The sequence below is a fragment of the Macrosteles quadrilineatus genome, unplaced genomic scaffold (genome assembly GCF_028750875.1).
Source record: "Macrosteles quadrilineatus isolate MER2022 unplaced genomic scaffold, UCM_ALF_1.0 Scaffold_8__2_contigs__length_117827958, whole genome shotgun sequence".
In the NCBI taxonomy this organism is placed as follows: Eukaryota; Metazoa; Arthropoda; class Insecta; order Hemiptera; family Cicadellidae; genus Macrosteles; species Macrosteles quadrilineatus.
Window position 1 is genome coordinate 36,444,458 of NW_026542601.1, and position 15,060 is coordinate 36,459,517.

Here is a 15,060-nt window from a genome sequence, read left to right on the forward strand (position 1 = left end):
CCAATCACGCATTAACTACTGGTCGGATCGGGTTGAAATTTGGTATGAAGATAGCTTACATTCCCGATTAACATATCTAGACATATTCTTATCCCAAAAATCATTTCGGGCTCTGCCCCAATGGCTCCATAGTTTCCCATGTTAACCTTATGAGTATTCATATTTAAAATGAATTAAAAAATGTTGTCAGCTTTTTCAACTACACAAGTTGGTTCTACGATATTCAATAGCATTAAAGAGACCACCTCTGTATCTGGTAAGATTAGAAAACGTTAACAAACAGTTTACTTGAGTAGACTAGCTCCTCCCCTACGGGACATCGCTGCTGTAAGCTCCTCCCCCATTTTTTGCCCCTGCTCATTAGGACCTTTGGTCAATCTGTATGTTAGAAAAGACCCTCGAACCATTGGCCAATCTGTACGCGCGCATTGTGACTGACCCTTGGACAAACTTATCCTTATCTGTTGGAAGCAACCCTAACCTTTATCAGCTGGACCTTGACTGGTACATATTTGGGATTGACGAATATTGATGTTTTTCCCACTACAGGGCCAGGAGGACGGTGGCCACAAAAGACTGAATCACTCGTGTCAAAATTTAACTGTTATTTTTATTGATTATATATATTTTTGAATATATTCTTAGGTATTACTGTCATAAAATGTAAATAAGTTTGTGCACACATATTGCTCACAATGCATTTTTATCAGCAAATAGTTGTAGGCATAGGGTAGGAAGTTTGTTTTTGAAATAATAGTGAAAAATTTCTTAATCAGCAAATTACCTGAAAGTTAAAAAAAATTATGTCTAATCACATTTGTAATTACATATTTACACTTTATACTGTTTACTCACAAAACGGTAAAGAGATATAAAAGATGATAAGTGGTGATCGATTTCGATTGGACAACCTAAACTCCAATCATCATCAAACCCAATAGGCGAATGACTGTCATTCGCCTATTGTTATTTGACGTATCTTTGTACTTTCAGGGAAATAATAGTGTAAAAGATAACACAACACAACATGCCTATTCTTTCACAATACGAAACACAGCAACCAAAGTTTTAACTTTTTGTGTTGAAAATTTGTGATAAAAATCTACGTTCTTTTACTTATTTTTCATTGTTTCAATAATACAACAACTTAACTTATGTATTTTTTAGATTACTTGAAAGCTAATTTTAGCTATTAGATTAACAAACAACAAGGAAGTGTTCTATGGTAAAAAGAGGAATATAATATTTACGAAAAGTTAACTTTATTGATTTACTGTATTTTGCTACATGTTGTAAAACATGTAGATATGAATCGACGTGGTTTATGGTGTGGTCATTGGTCAAATCAACTACTTTCGAATCTGAATTGTAAAAAGATCGAGAGACAGGTTTTACAAAACACAAGGATGTTATCAACTAGGAAATGATTTAATAATCAATTATTATTATTTTAAATAAATTCCAAACTAACTATTTACTTCAAAAACTGTTTTTAGCGTCATGATCCTCTCCCACAATCATAGCAGCATCACTAGTATTATTTTGTTATAAACTCTGGTGTATGTTACTTTAGTGAATATACTGTATATTATGTGATTTAATAAACGGTATCAGCAATATGTTACATACTTTCTCCCACTATGTCAACAACCCCTTATCATGGCATATGGGTAAGCAGAGAGAGTAACTTTAATAATTTATTGGGACAATCACAACAGTTGTTATCACTTTTATACCGTAATGGTTACAGCAATAGGGGTTGTACCAACACGTTTAGAGTTAAACGGGCTATAGCATTCATAACATTTAAATCAAAATTGGTCGAGTAGTTTTTGTATCCGGTTTGTTCGTGAATTAATAGATTTGGGGAAAATTACAAAAGTAGTACAGTAATAGCTTTTGAACAGAAATTTTTACAGAAATGGAGTTATACCATCTTGTTCAGAATTTTTGTTCTGAGTTATTCAGAAATTTTAATCAAAATCGTTCGGGTCAATTTTGAGAGATTTTTTTCGTTATTTTATTAACATTAAAATCAAAACGTCTTAAAATGAAAAAAAAAATGGAGATACCGTGGATTAGTACCCACTTACCGAATTTCGTCAACATCTGATCACAGGTGTGGTCTGATGGTCTGTGGTCACGTGTGTAGCTCTGTACACATTACACATTCACACACAGACAGACAGACAGACACACACACACACACATACACCATATTGCACAGCTGGCCATATTGAAATCTTAAACAGGATTCAAACACGATTTCTAAAACTACTGGGTCTGAAACTCGGGTTTCCTTTCCTCGACGTTCCTGTAGCAGCTCTCGAGGTGCACTTTGGCCTTCAACCACTTCCCCTGAGACGACAAGTCAACGACATTGTATTCCTTTTCAAAGTGGCAAATGGGATCATTGTTTGCCCCGAACTCTTGAACGAAGTGGACTTTAACGCTCCCAGAGGAACCCGATCCAGAGCTGTCTTCAGAAGGAGATATCAGCCCACGAACTACTGTATACCCTTCACCACGGAATCTCCAGACTGCTGAGATTTAGCGAAGACGTCTGCCCACACTTGGATTTCTTTGGGCCATCACCAGCATCCTTCAGACGTGATGTCCAGAGGCTGCTCTTCTGACACCTCTCCGCTCTCTATCAGTGTTGGTTATTTGGTGGTGCCTCTAAAGGGCCACATGCTGGGTGCCGGGAAGTGCCGATTCGTGTCAAGTGATGGGATTTGTGCTCTTGGAGTTCCTTGGTGGTGCCTTTAGAGGGCCACACGCTCAACAGTGTTAAGTGCTGAAATGTCTTGTTGTCAGCATTCTATCAAAAAGTTTTGTTTACCTCCAGATGCATACTTTTGTTATATAGTTTTGTTTTTATGTTACGTTAGCTTTTTCACAGATTATTATGTTGTTATCTATTGCCTTAGTTTATTATTGTTATGTAGTAGTAAAATTATTAATGTTAATTATTTACAATGTTGTCATTTTGATACTTAGGTACTGATTGTTATTGATGTTAATTATTTACACTGTTTCTTGTTATTGTTACTTTTTTTCACAATGTTGTAACTGTTGCAATTTTACTCAAACTGTTCACCACCACCAGCAAATTTCTTAATCATTTATTAATGTTTTCTATTGTATTATCTTGTTGCATGTAAATCTTGTCTAATGTATTATTTTGTAAAATGGCGACTGCCGTCGAAATGAATGAATACATAAATAAATACACCTACACGCACGTCTACAACTTCAGTGAGCATTCCTAGCATACACTCTGCAGGAGTCCACGCTGAAATGAGTTACATTTCCTGCTGTCGATGATCGCATTCTTCTATTTTAAGTTGGCGAGACGACGCGACGTTCAGTTCTCCACGTGGGTTTTAACGTTGGTTTTTACTACCTAATCTGACCTTTAAGCAAGCAACCTGCATTGGACATGGTTTATTGGTTATTAAAAAGTTTATGGTTACAGATTCCCGTTAAACACATTTTATACGTTGCTGCCCTTAATCACTGGGCTTTTAATAAATGGTCCAGGCTAGAAGGCTGCTGATGTTATATAGTCTGTGCTTCACACGGTATGCTCCTATTTAAGATTTCCTTCTGACTCCTTGCGGGACGTCCCCATGATATGACAGAAAATTCATAGTTCCTTGAGAAAGTAGATTTTTAGGTGTGGTGTTGATGTACCAAATCTTATTGATTTATCTGTTGTCGTTTGGAAAATATTAAGCCCGTGCGGGACTTTATATACACCCTGTACTGTATAATGAAATATGAACATCTCTGAAGTATATTTACGTTGACAACCAAATTAAATATAATACGGGCTACGTAGTATGTTTATAAACATTCAAGGAATGGAAAATGAGAAAACTAATGTCCTCCATACTTATACAGTATTGGGTTCCTGTACTAAGAACTACAGTTTGTTGCTCGCACTAGCCTTGAATCTTGACTCTTAGTCCATCTTATATCAAAATGGGAAACTGGAGGGATAAATATTTCAAAAAGTTCCCTCGCTACCTGGCAGAACTCTCGTGGTGGTTCGATTGGTTCAATTGTTTTACAACTCTGTGAAACTGACCCTGATAATCCGCTCTCGTGGCGGTTCAAGTCAGGGTTCAAGTAGCCTATCTCGGGACGGTCATAAAACTCGTGGTTCAATATTCCCCGGACTCACAATGACTGAGCTAGGGATGAGCATCGATAGTAGTAGTTTTAGAAAAATCTATGTTTTTCTATCGATGTTCAATATTTTTACGTCTATGGTAGATAATCGATGTTTCCGTCGAACATCGATGTTTTTAGCCAAGTATTGAATTATCGATGTTTTTTATGACTGTATTGTTTTAGGTTAATTAGCTGTTGCAGTAGAGAGAGCAGACTAAAAACTAAAAAAAAACATCGATTGACATTTTTTATGTTTTTGCCCCGAAAACATCGATGTTTTCGCGACGATGTTATCGGTACATCGATGTTTGACCTATCATCGATGATGATCCCTAGACTGAGCTGTTGTAGTCTGTGAGCTGCTAGGTAAATAAAACATATTATTGGAATTTCTTACATTTTTTATGATTTTCTGTTTTTATTTCATTGTTATTTCGTAACCAGCATGGCAACCCATAAGGCCCTTGTTAATAATTTAATTCCTACTACATACAGTAATTAATTTGTGTTGCGTCAGAAAGTTGAAAGATCAAATCCTTTTACGGATCACCTATACGCTGTTGTCCTCTTGTCTCCTGATCAATGGTTGTACTATGAAAGCCACAAACAAGGGAATCCTGACCTACCTGATCACCTTCACTGACATAATAAGTGTGTTTCAATAAAAACTTTCAATAAAACGAATTATTAATTACTGTGTGATTAAATAAAAACACAAATAAGGTCCAGTATTTGTAAAGCAAAACCTAAAATGCTAAGCAAATAAACATGAATTAAGTAGATCAAAAAACGATCAGTTTTATCATGAGAACGCGTTTTATCATTGACTTCAGACATAGGTTTCTGTTACAATGGCAAATGATTATACTGTATGTATTAAACTAATAGTTGCAGAACATTTAAGTATAGTGCCAGTTCTTTGTGAATGTGTTAAAAGTCCTTGGAGCCTAGATCATTGACTATATAAACACTAGTCAATGCCTAGACGTACTGGTAAATAACTCTTCAGCAGCAGTTTGAAATTATCCAAGATGGCCGCTAGCTCTGTAAGGACACTTATGAGTCCTTGGAGCCTAGACGTCATAAAACGCAACTCGACGTCATAAAACAATTACAAAAGTAGAAAGAAAATTTCTAATCCTACAGTGCACTAGATATTTAAATTACAATCACTTAGGTATTTGAAAAAATATTTTGAGATCGTAAATAAATAACTCTTCAGCGGTTGTTTAAAATTAACAACATTAACATTGCTATATTTATAAATTGCTTATCTTATAAGCATTGTTTTTTTTGACAAATCCAAGATGGCCGTTAGCCTCCATGGACTCCATTTGAAAACAATTAAAACTTGTTGTGTTTTAAATAAAGAATAGATTTGAATAACTTAATGAACTCATTTTATTAAGATGTAAACAGAAAAACAAAACTGTAAAATCAAAACATAAACAATCATATTAAAATAATGATCAGCTGGTATAGCAATCCTCCTCCTTTATTTTTCTTCATATACTTACAATCTTCTTATTTGGTCCACATGTCTTTTACACACAATTCCTTCTTCCATTTTAACAAGATAAATAACATTTCCTATTTGTTTTTCAATTTTTCCAACTGTCCATTTGTCATTTGAATTAAGGGAGTAGTTCCTCACCAGCACTCCCTCTCCTATATTAAAGTGTCGCTTTGTTACTTGCATCTCTGTCTCTTTCAAATTAGGCTTCTCTACTAATAGATCAAGTTCTGTTCTTATATTCCTCCCAAACATGAGGCTATAGGGAGACTTCCCAGTCGTGGAATGCTGTGTTTTTCTCAACTGTTTTAGTATAGTGTTAATCTTGCTCTCGACACATCCATTTGCAATTATAAGGCTCTTCACAGTTTGGACCACCCTTTCAGCTTGTCCATTTGACTTAGGACAAAATGGAGCTATGGTTTTTTGTATTATTCCATACCTTGTGAGAAAATCTTTGAAAGGTTTTGAAGTTAGCTGAGTTCCATTGTCTGATACCAGGACATGAGGAAACCCGAAGGTTGTAAATAATCTATCCAATTGCTTAACACACCAAGCTGTGGTTGTAGATTTTGTAGGTATAATTTCTACCCACTTACTGTAAGCGTCAACGACGATTAAGTACCACCAACCCCGCAGTGGACCAGCAAAATCAATGTGTATGCGTTCCCAAGGTCCGTTCGGGAGCTCCCATGGGTGAGTTGTCTCCTTAGGTGGATTTTTCAATTTTTGTTGACATGAATGACAATGTTTCACCATAGCTTCAATTTCTTGATCCATATTCCTCCAATAACAGTAGCTTCTAGCTAGCAATTTCATTTTTGTCATGCCCATATGACCAGCATGTAATTCTTCCAAGACTTGTTTGTGTAAAGTGGAAGGTACACAAATTCTATGCCCTCTGAATATGCAACCGTCTTGTAGACAAAACTCATTATCATTCAAACTGAGTTCTTTTAAGCTTTTTCCTGATATAAGATGATCGTATACCTTTTTAAGTTCCTCGTCCTTTTGTGTTTCTTCTTCAATTTGTCTTCTTGATACAGGCATCATCTCTACTTGATTTATTAGATACCGTTCATGGTCGTCACATACATTTGATACTTCTGTAACAGGAAATCTTGATAAATAATCCACATTAGCATGTTGTGTCGTACTTCGGTATTCAATCGTATAGTCAAAACCCGATAAGAAATGAGCATAATTAAAAAATCCTTGATGCAGTCATAGATGGTAAGGTCTTTGTCGGGTTGAAGATGGCTACAAGGGGTTTGTGATCAGTTATTAAAACAAACTTCCTTCCATAACAGTATGCAAAGAATTTCTTTAAGCCCCAGTAAATTCCCACAGCTTCTTTATCTATCTGACTGTATTTGCGTTCTGTTTTCGTAAGCGATCTTGATGCAAATGCAATGGGCCTCTCAGATCCATCCTTGTATCTATGTGATAAGCAAGCTCCTAGCCCTGTAGGACTTGCATCTGTTGCTAGGATTAACGTTTCATTTGGGTCATAGTGAGCTAGAGTTTGATCACTTGTTATTTCTGCTTTTACTTTCAGAAATGCATCTTCACATTCTTGAGTCCACGTAAATTGTTTTCCTTGCCGTAACAAACCATTCAGTGGTTCCAGTAAGCTGGACATGTTTGGTACAAAACGTGTGTAATAGTTGGCAAGACCCAAAAATACTCTTAGCTGGTGTACATCACTTGGTCGTTTGGCTTTAATTATAGCTTCGATATTATCAGCAGATTTGTGTAAGCCATTTTCGTCTATGACATGTCCTAAATATTTGACACTCTTCTGGAAAAATTTACATTTGTCACGATTCAAGCGCAAGTTAAACTGTTTGATTCTTCCAAAAACTTTCTGTAGGCGATCTAATGTCTCTGAAATAGTGCTCCCCTGTATCAAAATATCGTCAAAAAAACAAACTGTACCTTCCAGACCGTGGAGAACCTTATCCATAAACCGTTGCCAAATACTTGGTGCAACTTTTATGCCAAACATCATTCGATTTACTCTATAAAGTCCCAGATGTGTACTTATGGTCTGTATTTCTCTAGATTCTTCGTCCATCGGAAGGTGTAGATAAGCATTACTTATGTCTAATGTGCAGAAATATCGACCTTTATTCATGTTAGAAAAAATATCTTCAATTCGCGGGATTGGGTATTTGTCGTCACATATAAGTTTGTTTGCCGTCACTTTGTAGTCAGCAAAAATTCTTACGTTTCCATTTGCCTTTCTTACTGGAACAATAGGAGTTCCCCATTTTGAATTTTCAACTTTTGATATTATTCCATTACTCTCCAGTCTATTTAGTTCTTCTTCAACTGATTTCTTCAATGCGTAAGGAACTTGTCGAGGTTTGATAAAAATAGGTCTAGCTCCTTCTTTTAACTCTATGTGACCTTGTTCTGATGTAATTTTTCCGATTCCAGGAGTGAAAATTTCTTGAAACTCTGTCAATAGTTTGTCCAATTTTTCTGAACAATCACTTTCAACCACTTTGATATCTGCCCAATCCATTTTTACTTCTCTCAGCCACTCTCTTCCAAATATTGGCTCAACCTTTTGTCTCAGGACATACAACTTTCCATAGAAATTAAAATCTCTGTATTTACAATCGACAAAACAAACTCCAAGAGGCTTGATGATTTCACCAGTATATGTTTTCATTTCAACAGCGGTTTTGAAAAGACGTTTATTTACATGTAGTGATTGAAAATCGCTGTAAGATATTGAGCTTAACGCTGCTCCTGTATCAAGTTCCATCTTCAGCTTCTTTCCCTCAATGTCCACATCTATTAAAAACTTATCACTTCCAGATGAAGTTGATCCCATTGTATAAACCTCGTGGATCGATGAATGGTTGTCCTCAATATCAATTAAGTTTGATTTCAATTCCTTGTTTTTCCCAGTTCTTACATCAGTTCCACTTCTAGATAAGCAAACCCTTGAAATATGTCCAATCTTATTACATTTCCTACAGAATTCGTTCTTAAATCTGCATAAATTAGCCTTGTGCTGTTCACTGCCACACCTGTAACACTTGCCTCTTAAATCTTCAAATGAAACTATGGGTTTGTTTCCCTTAAATTGACTTTGTTTGTCTTTGTATCCAGATTGTAGGCGGTTAATGTTTGCAGTTTCTTTTAGCATTGTATTTCCATCTCTCCGGTTAATCTCATAACTTTCAGATTTAGATTGTTCTATGGAAATCGCAGTTTGTACCACTTCGTTGTAAGAAATTTTACCATCTTTTTCTGGAAGAAGTCTAATTCTAATTTCATTGTCTTTTAACCCCCGTATGAACTGCATTTTTAAGAACATATCACTTACCGTACTTTCACAGTTATAACAATAAAAATCACAGTCCGTTGCTAACCGTTTAAGTTCTCTGGCATATACGGCTATGTTCTCTCCAGGTTCTTGAACCTTGCAAACAAATTTATGTTGGTTAGCTAGTATGCTAGGTGAAGGCTCAAGACAATTTTTCAAAGATTCTGTGAGTTCATTGAAGGTTTTGTCACCTGGTAACTCAGGAGCTAATGTATCACACAATGTTTGGTGCATCTCTGGAGAAAGTGTACTGACAAACAAACATGTCTTGGTCTTTTCATCTGTAATTTTCTTTAACTGAAAATAGTTTTCAAGTCTCATCAAAAAGTTTTTAAATGTCTCGTTCTCTGTGTAAGGTGTAAAGTTAATGTTAGGTACATGGCTATCGTGTGCAACTGATATAGAAGTTGTGTGTTCATCTGTAGATTTGTTCGGTATAAAGAATGGCTGTAACAATGCTCTTATCTCTAAATATACCTCTTCTACATCAGCCCTGTAATCTTCTTCTTGTTCAAAATCATCTTCATCTTCTATTTGTAAAATATCTTCGTGTAGTGAGATGAATTTATGCCAAGCTTCCTCTGCTACATTTAATCTGCCAGGAGCATCATTGACTGATGAACCCTTGCTTTTTAATAGGTGTAGAGTTCTTGTAATCTGGCCTTTTAGTGCTCCTCTTTTATGTTTCAGTCTTCTGATATCATTTCTTTCATCACTCGTCGCCATTTGTTGTGTTTTAAATAAAGAATAGATTTGAATAACTTAATGAACTCATTTTATTAAGATGTAAACAGAAAAACAAAACTGTAAAATCAAAACATAAACAATCATATTAAAATAATGATCAGCTGGTATAGCAAAACTACAAAGAAAATTTCTGATCTCACAGTGCACTAGATATTTAAATTACGATCACTTTGGGATTTGTAACAAATATTTTTTGACGATAAATAACTCTTTAACGTTTGAAATAATCCAAGATGGCCACTAGCCTTCAAGGACTCTTGAACAGAAGTAAATTTCACTATCGCTGAGCTAAAAAAGCGTCTCGTATTCTCTATCCAAATCGGTTTTGCGACACCCGACCTCATCACCACAGTCCTCCTTCGGTTACTTGGTATCAGGAGAATAGAAGTGTCAAACAGTTAATGTTGTATACTGTACCAACAGTTTTGGAATTATTTGGTAAAGAACCAACCATAGAACTGAATTGCAAACGGTAGCATACTTCGTAACTAGGGCCGAAAATTAGGTTTTGCCGGCTCGAGATAAGTTTTAAGTTAAAGTCGAGAACTTTAAAACGACCGAGAGCTGCAAAACCATTTCGGTCCGTGGAACGAACGCTATCCACCACACTATAACTCTATTATATAGGCCTACCACTATTCACCAGAATAACAATGCACACTAACAGTCAACTTTAAAGTTATGTGAAGAAATAATTTGAGGAATCAGCAAAAATAATATTAAATAGTTGCTAGGCAGCGGTGACAAAAAAACAATTACAGTATCTTGCAAAGCATAATATGGATAATGCTTGTGTTTTTAATATAGGTACACAATGCTTTAACTATGTTTTTAAGTATGTTATTAAGTAAATAAGTGAACAGCTGATTTTTGGCCATAGGGATGTAAACCCTGCTCGGTCCCCAAATACGATGACAGCAGCTGGCATGGAATGGACAAAATTACGTAGCTTTCGGCCCCCAATAAACGTTTAGTTGTAACATCGGCATAATGTTATTATAAGTCACGGTTTGCAACATTAACGGCTAAAAACATCGTAGTGTGAGGAAAACACTTTTCTAATTACTATAATAACAATTGAGCACCAAGCTGTTTTAGGACAAATTTCTTAGTAATGTTTTGAAAATAGTAAAGTGTAGGCAGTACTTTTAGACTAGTAATTTGGCTATTCCATAGGGAGTATTTAATTGTATTGAATTTTTCAAAGGAAACCATTTATTTTTCGTTACTAATTAGTTTAAGTAATCAGTTTAAGCATATAGTTGCATAAAGCAAAAATAAAACGCTTAATTTTTAAACCGGTGTCCTAAATTTATGTTCGAGTTGACAGTTTAATATGAACTTGTTTTGTTCGAGATACAATCAAAATACCAAGTGTAGATAATCAAATGTTTATTGATAAAAGTACTGAAAAACCAAACTTTAAACTGTATATTAGAAATCATTTTAATAAAATGGTTGCGGGCACTGTGGTAATGTATTTTTTCTTATAACAATTCTAAACTATAAAATAATCAAACATATAGGCATATTCTATAATTTAGTTTTAGACAAATCTTGGGACTGAGCTTACACAGTCCCAACACGGATCGTCGTGGCGTGGACTTGGTTCCTTTTTACTCCATTGTTATTAGGAGATCAGAAAGTGTTAGCAAGCATTCTTCACTGCTCGACAGTACTGTACTGAATCGTCGATGTTAACTGTAGAGGTTTTATCATTGACTATATAACACTAGTGTTATATAGTCAATGGTTTTATACATCGATGACTGTAATATCATACAGTAGATACAAATATACTGTAATATCCCTAGGGATTATGTTTGATCTATGGTGATATCCAACCTATCTGTAGGTTTTATCTTTCTGGGTTCTGAATTATTATGGTATTGTTGAGTTACTTGACAAAGAATTCTAAATTTTAGACCAGTTGATAGCTATTTTATAGCCTAGAAAGTAAAAAAATACCTCCGCCGCAGCAAACCTGCAGACTAAGTGAATTTAAGTTTGTCTGTTTGGAACCATAATATTTCCATAGATATTTTCCATAAGTAAGACATTTTTATTCCCCATTTAAATCACTTTAGATTTTGCGAGTACACATGTTTGCTACGGAGAAGGTATAACATGTTTTTTCACAAAATGTTAATAGAATAAGGTTAAATAAATACAATATAATAGGTTACGTACCTTATTCCGTCTTCAGCACAGAAAACGTACTACTATAACACAGAATGCCAACCGCATGGTAAAAAGCATTAAGCGGTTTGAGAGAGCTTTGCCTGTCAATCCGTAGGCAGCGCCACCAGCGTTGCCATGCAATAGCATAGCAACGCTGGTGGCACTGCCTACGGATTGACAGGCAAAGCTCTCTCAAACCGCTTAATGCTTTTTACCATGCGGTTGGCATTCTGGGTATAGTAGTACGTTTTCTGTGGTCTTCAGTCTTAACTTAGTCAATGCTGGATGACTAGTTTCGGGAACAAAGTCCCATTATCAAATCCTTATTTAAAACATCAATTGAATATGGTCAAATATCCGACGTAAGTCTTCATCAATGTATACATGCAGGTTGACGACACATAAAGTTTACACATTTTACATAAATATAGTTATCGTTATTGTTTTTGTAACTATATTTATGTAAAATGTGTAAACTTTATGTGTCGTCAACCTGCATGTATACATTGATGAAGACTTACGTCGGATATTTGACCATATTCAATTGATGTTTTAAATAAGGATTTGATAATGGGACTTTGTTCCCGAAACTAGTCATCCAGCATTGACTAAGTTAAGACTGAAGACGGAATAAGGTACGTAACCTATTATATTCAATTATCAGTCTTGGTGGCAAAGATGTTTAAATAAATGCATTTGGAAAATGTTATCAACATAGGCTACATCCATAAACAAGCAAATTACTACAGTTTTATATTTCTTCACAAGAACGGGTAACATGGAAATCTTCCTTATGCACAGTTTTTGGAAATTTACTCCGTAAGCTTTAATTTTCTTAAAAATCAGTTCCATCAGGTTTGAAAATCTAGTAAACCTCAGTTCCTCAACACGTATAGTATAGTATAGATAGTAGCATAGCATAGATAGTAAGGGTTTGATTACTGGATGTAATATTACAATCCACGAGGATTGTCGGAATGCCGCTTGAGCCATTGGAGCCTAGACGTTCTAACTCGTAAAACAATAAAAAAAAAAAAAACTAGAAACAAAATTTATAATCCCACAGTTTGCTATACATTTAAGCTACAACCACTCTGATGTTTGAAAAAAAAATATTTTGAGATGGTAAGTAACTCTTTAGCGGCTGTTTGCAATTAACAAAATTAACATTGCTCTTATGGCGGGCAAATCCAAGATGTCCGTTAGGTTCCATAGACTCCCTTGGAGAACAATTCAAAAGTACATAGAGCATTTCTAATCTCACAGTTTACTAGATATCTATAGACATATTATTAAACGAATTTGTTGGATTTTTTGTGCAGCAAATCGATTTCTAAATATTTATTTTTATAGGTATATTGAGTATCATTAATTTAAAACCCTCTATCTGGCGCTGGTCGATTTTCGACCACTAAAACTCGTGTGCATTGCAGGTAAAATCTACGCATACTGTTATAAAGATAGTTTCCTGTAGATGTGCATATGTGCGTAATCCCTTTATAAATTAGGCTAAAAAATAAGTACAAAAAATCTGTTTGAAATAAAAGAAATTTACATTGGTCTCATGGGTTGCTACGCTGGTGACGAAATGACAACGAAATACAGTATAAACAAAAAATCAAAACAAATGGAAGAAATTTCAATCCCACGTTTTATTTACAGTGTGGGGTCAAAATAGAGAAGTCTGAACATTGCATATTTTTGGTCGAGTTTTCGAACTCTTGACGACCACTGGTATATAATTAATATCCTATGCTCCAATATGAGCAATGTCTGTTTGTCTGTCTGTCTAACTGCCTAACTGTAATATATATCTAAAAATCCAGCGGAAGGATTTTGACTAAATTTGGAAATAGGGACTTAGGTATGTCAACTAAAAAAGGAAGGCTATTTCCGTAAATAAAGAAACATAAAAGCTAAAGAATCCATGTGGTACTTACTTTTGGAGTTGTTCTGGTTTAGACTTCTTTAAAGTGAATAATCTGATTTCATCTCCGGGGTATTTATCGTAGAAAGAGTAATTTTAATATAAAAATTAAACTAACACAGACTAAGTTTGTCGTCATATATGAAGTAAAAATAAAACACTCGGTTTTTAGAAGTGAATATTTGTTTTTATTTAATTAATTTAATTTACATGTGTCAGCTGATCGAATAACTCAAATAAACATTCCAACACTAAATTACTTGCAAAATGATATAATAGATTGTTTTTACAAAAAAAAACCTATTAGAAAATATAGTGATCTTTAGTGATCTTTATATATTTCCCATGTAGTGGCATAGATAAAACATATTCACATAGTAGATTTCTTTTCCTTATGGAACAGCTGAAGCCAATTTTATTGTTAGTTCTGTCCGGTTTTCTACAGATGTCGTGTTTTCTTTACAATTGGTTTCTTGTTATTTCAGTAAATTAAAACTTCGTTTAAACAAATAAAACTATCTAATCATAAACAATAACTAGTCCACTTGCTATATAACCAAACAGTGAGACTCATATAATGAGAAACTAACCCTAAAATAATAGGAACAAATTGGAAACAAAACACGACATCTACAGAAAAACCGGACAGAACTAACAATAAAATTTGCTTCAGCTGTTCTATAAGGATGGGAAATCTACCAAGGGACTATGTTTTGTGGGTAAAAAGAGCTTTAAAATGGCACCTCATTTATGGAAATTTGTGAAGAATTAAGGAGGTTATGGCCCTACAACAAAAAATATCTAAAAGGTACTTTAGATATTATAATAATATTATATAGATTCCATTATTTGGATGCATGAGATAGAATAATCTCGGGACTGAACAATTTAAGTCCCAAGTGTTTGTTATATACGTCGATGGTCCCAACACGAGTAAACGAACTCCTCCCATCACCGGGGTTCTTTTTGCTCGGTTGTTATTAGGAGAGTAGAAAGTTCTAGCAACCATTCTTCACAACTCACCAGAAACTGTACTCATCCTACTAGACTGGACGCAGTGTTTGTTCTGTATTCTCTCTGTAGTAAAAAAAGTTGATAGCGTAGTAGCACGAGTTGCAACCACAGTACGTTTTCTGTGGTTGCAACATATTTCTAGTAATTGCGTAAGTT

The 15,060-nt window shown here is 34.9% G+C and overlaps 2 protein-coding genes across 2 annotated transcripts in view; one reads left to right on the top strand and one right to left on the bottom strand.

The window, feature by feature from the left end:
• Positions 1-9,761, bottom strand: part of LOC129000322 (uncharacterized protein K02A2.6-like) — a 38,745-nt gene extending 28,984 nt beyond the window's left edge. The window contains exons 1-3 of the mRNA XM_054427284.1: positions 7,631-9,761; positions 6,683-6,798; positions 2,094-2,154 (exon numbers count right to left, since the gene is read on the bottom strand). Coding sequence (XP_054283259.1) covers positions 2,094-2,154; positions 6,683-6,798; positions 7,631-9,761 — 2,308 coding nt within the window. The remainder of the gene's footprint in view (positions 1-2,093; positions 2,155-6,682; positions 6,799-7,630) is intronic.
• Positions 1-15,060, top strand: part of LOC129001685 (breast cancer anti-estrogen resistance protein 3 homolog) — a 243,564-nt gene that overhangs the window by 11,340 nt on the left and 217,164 nt on the right. The gene's annotated exons all lie outside the window — the stretch shown is intronic.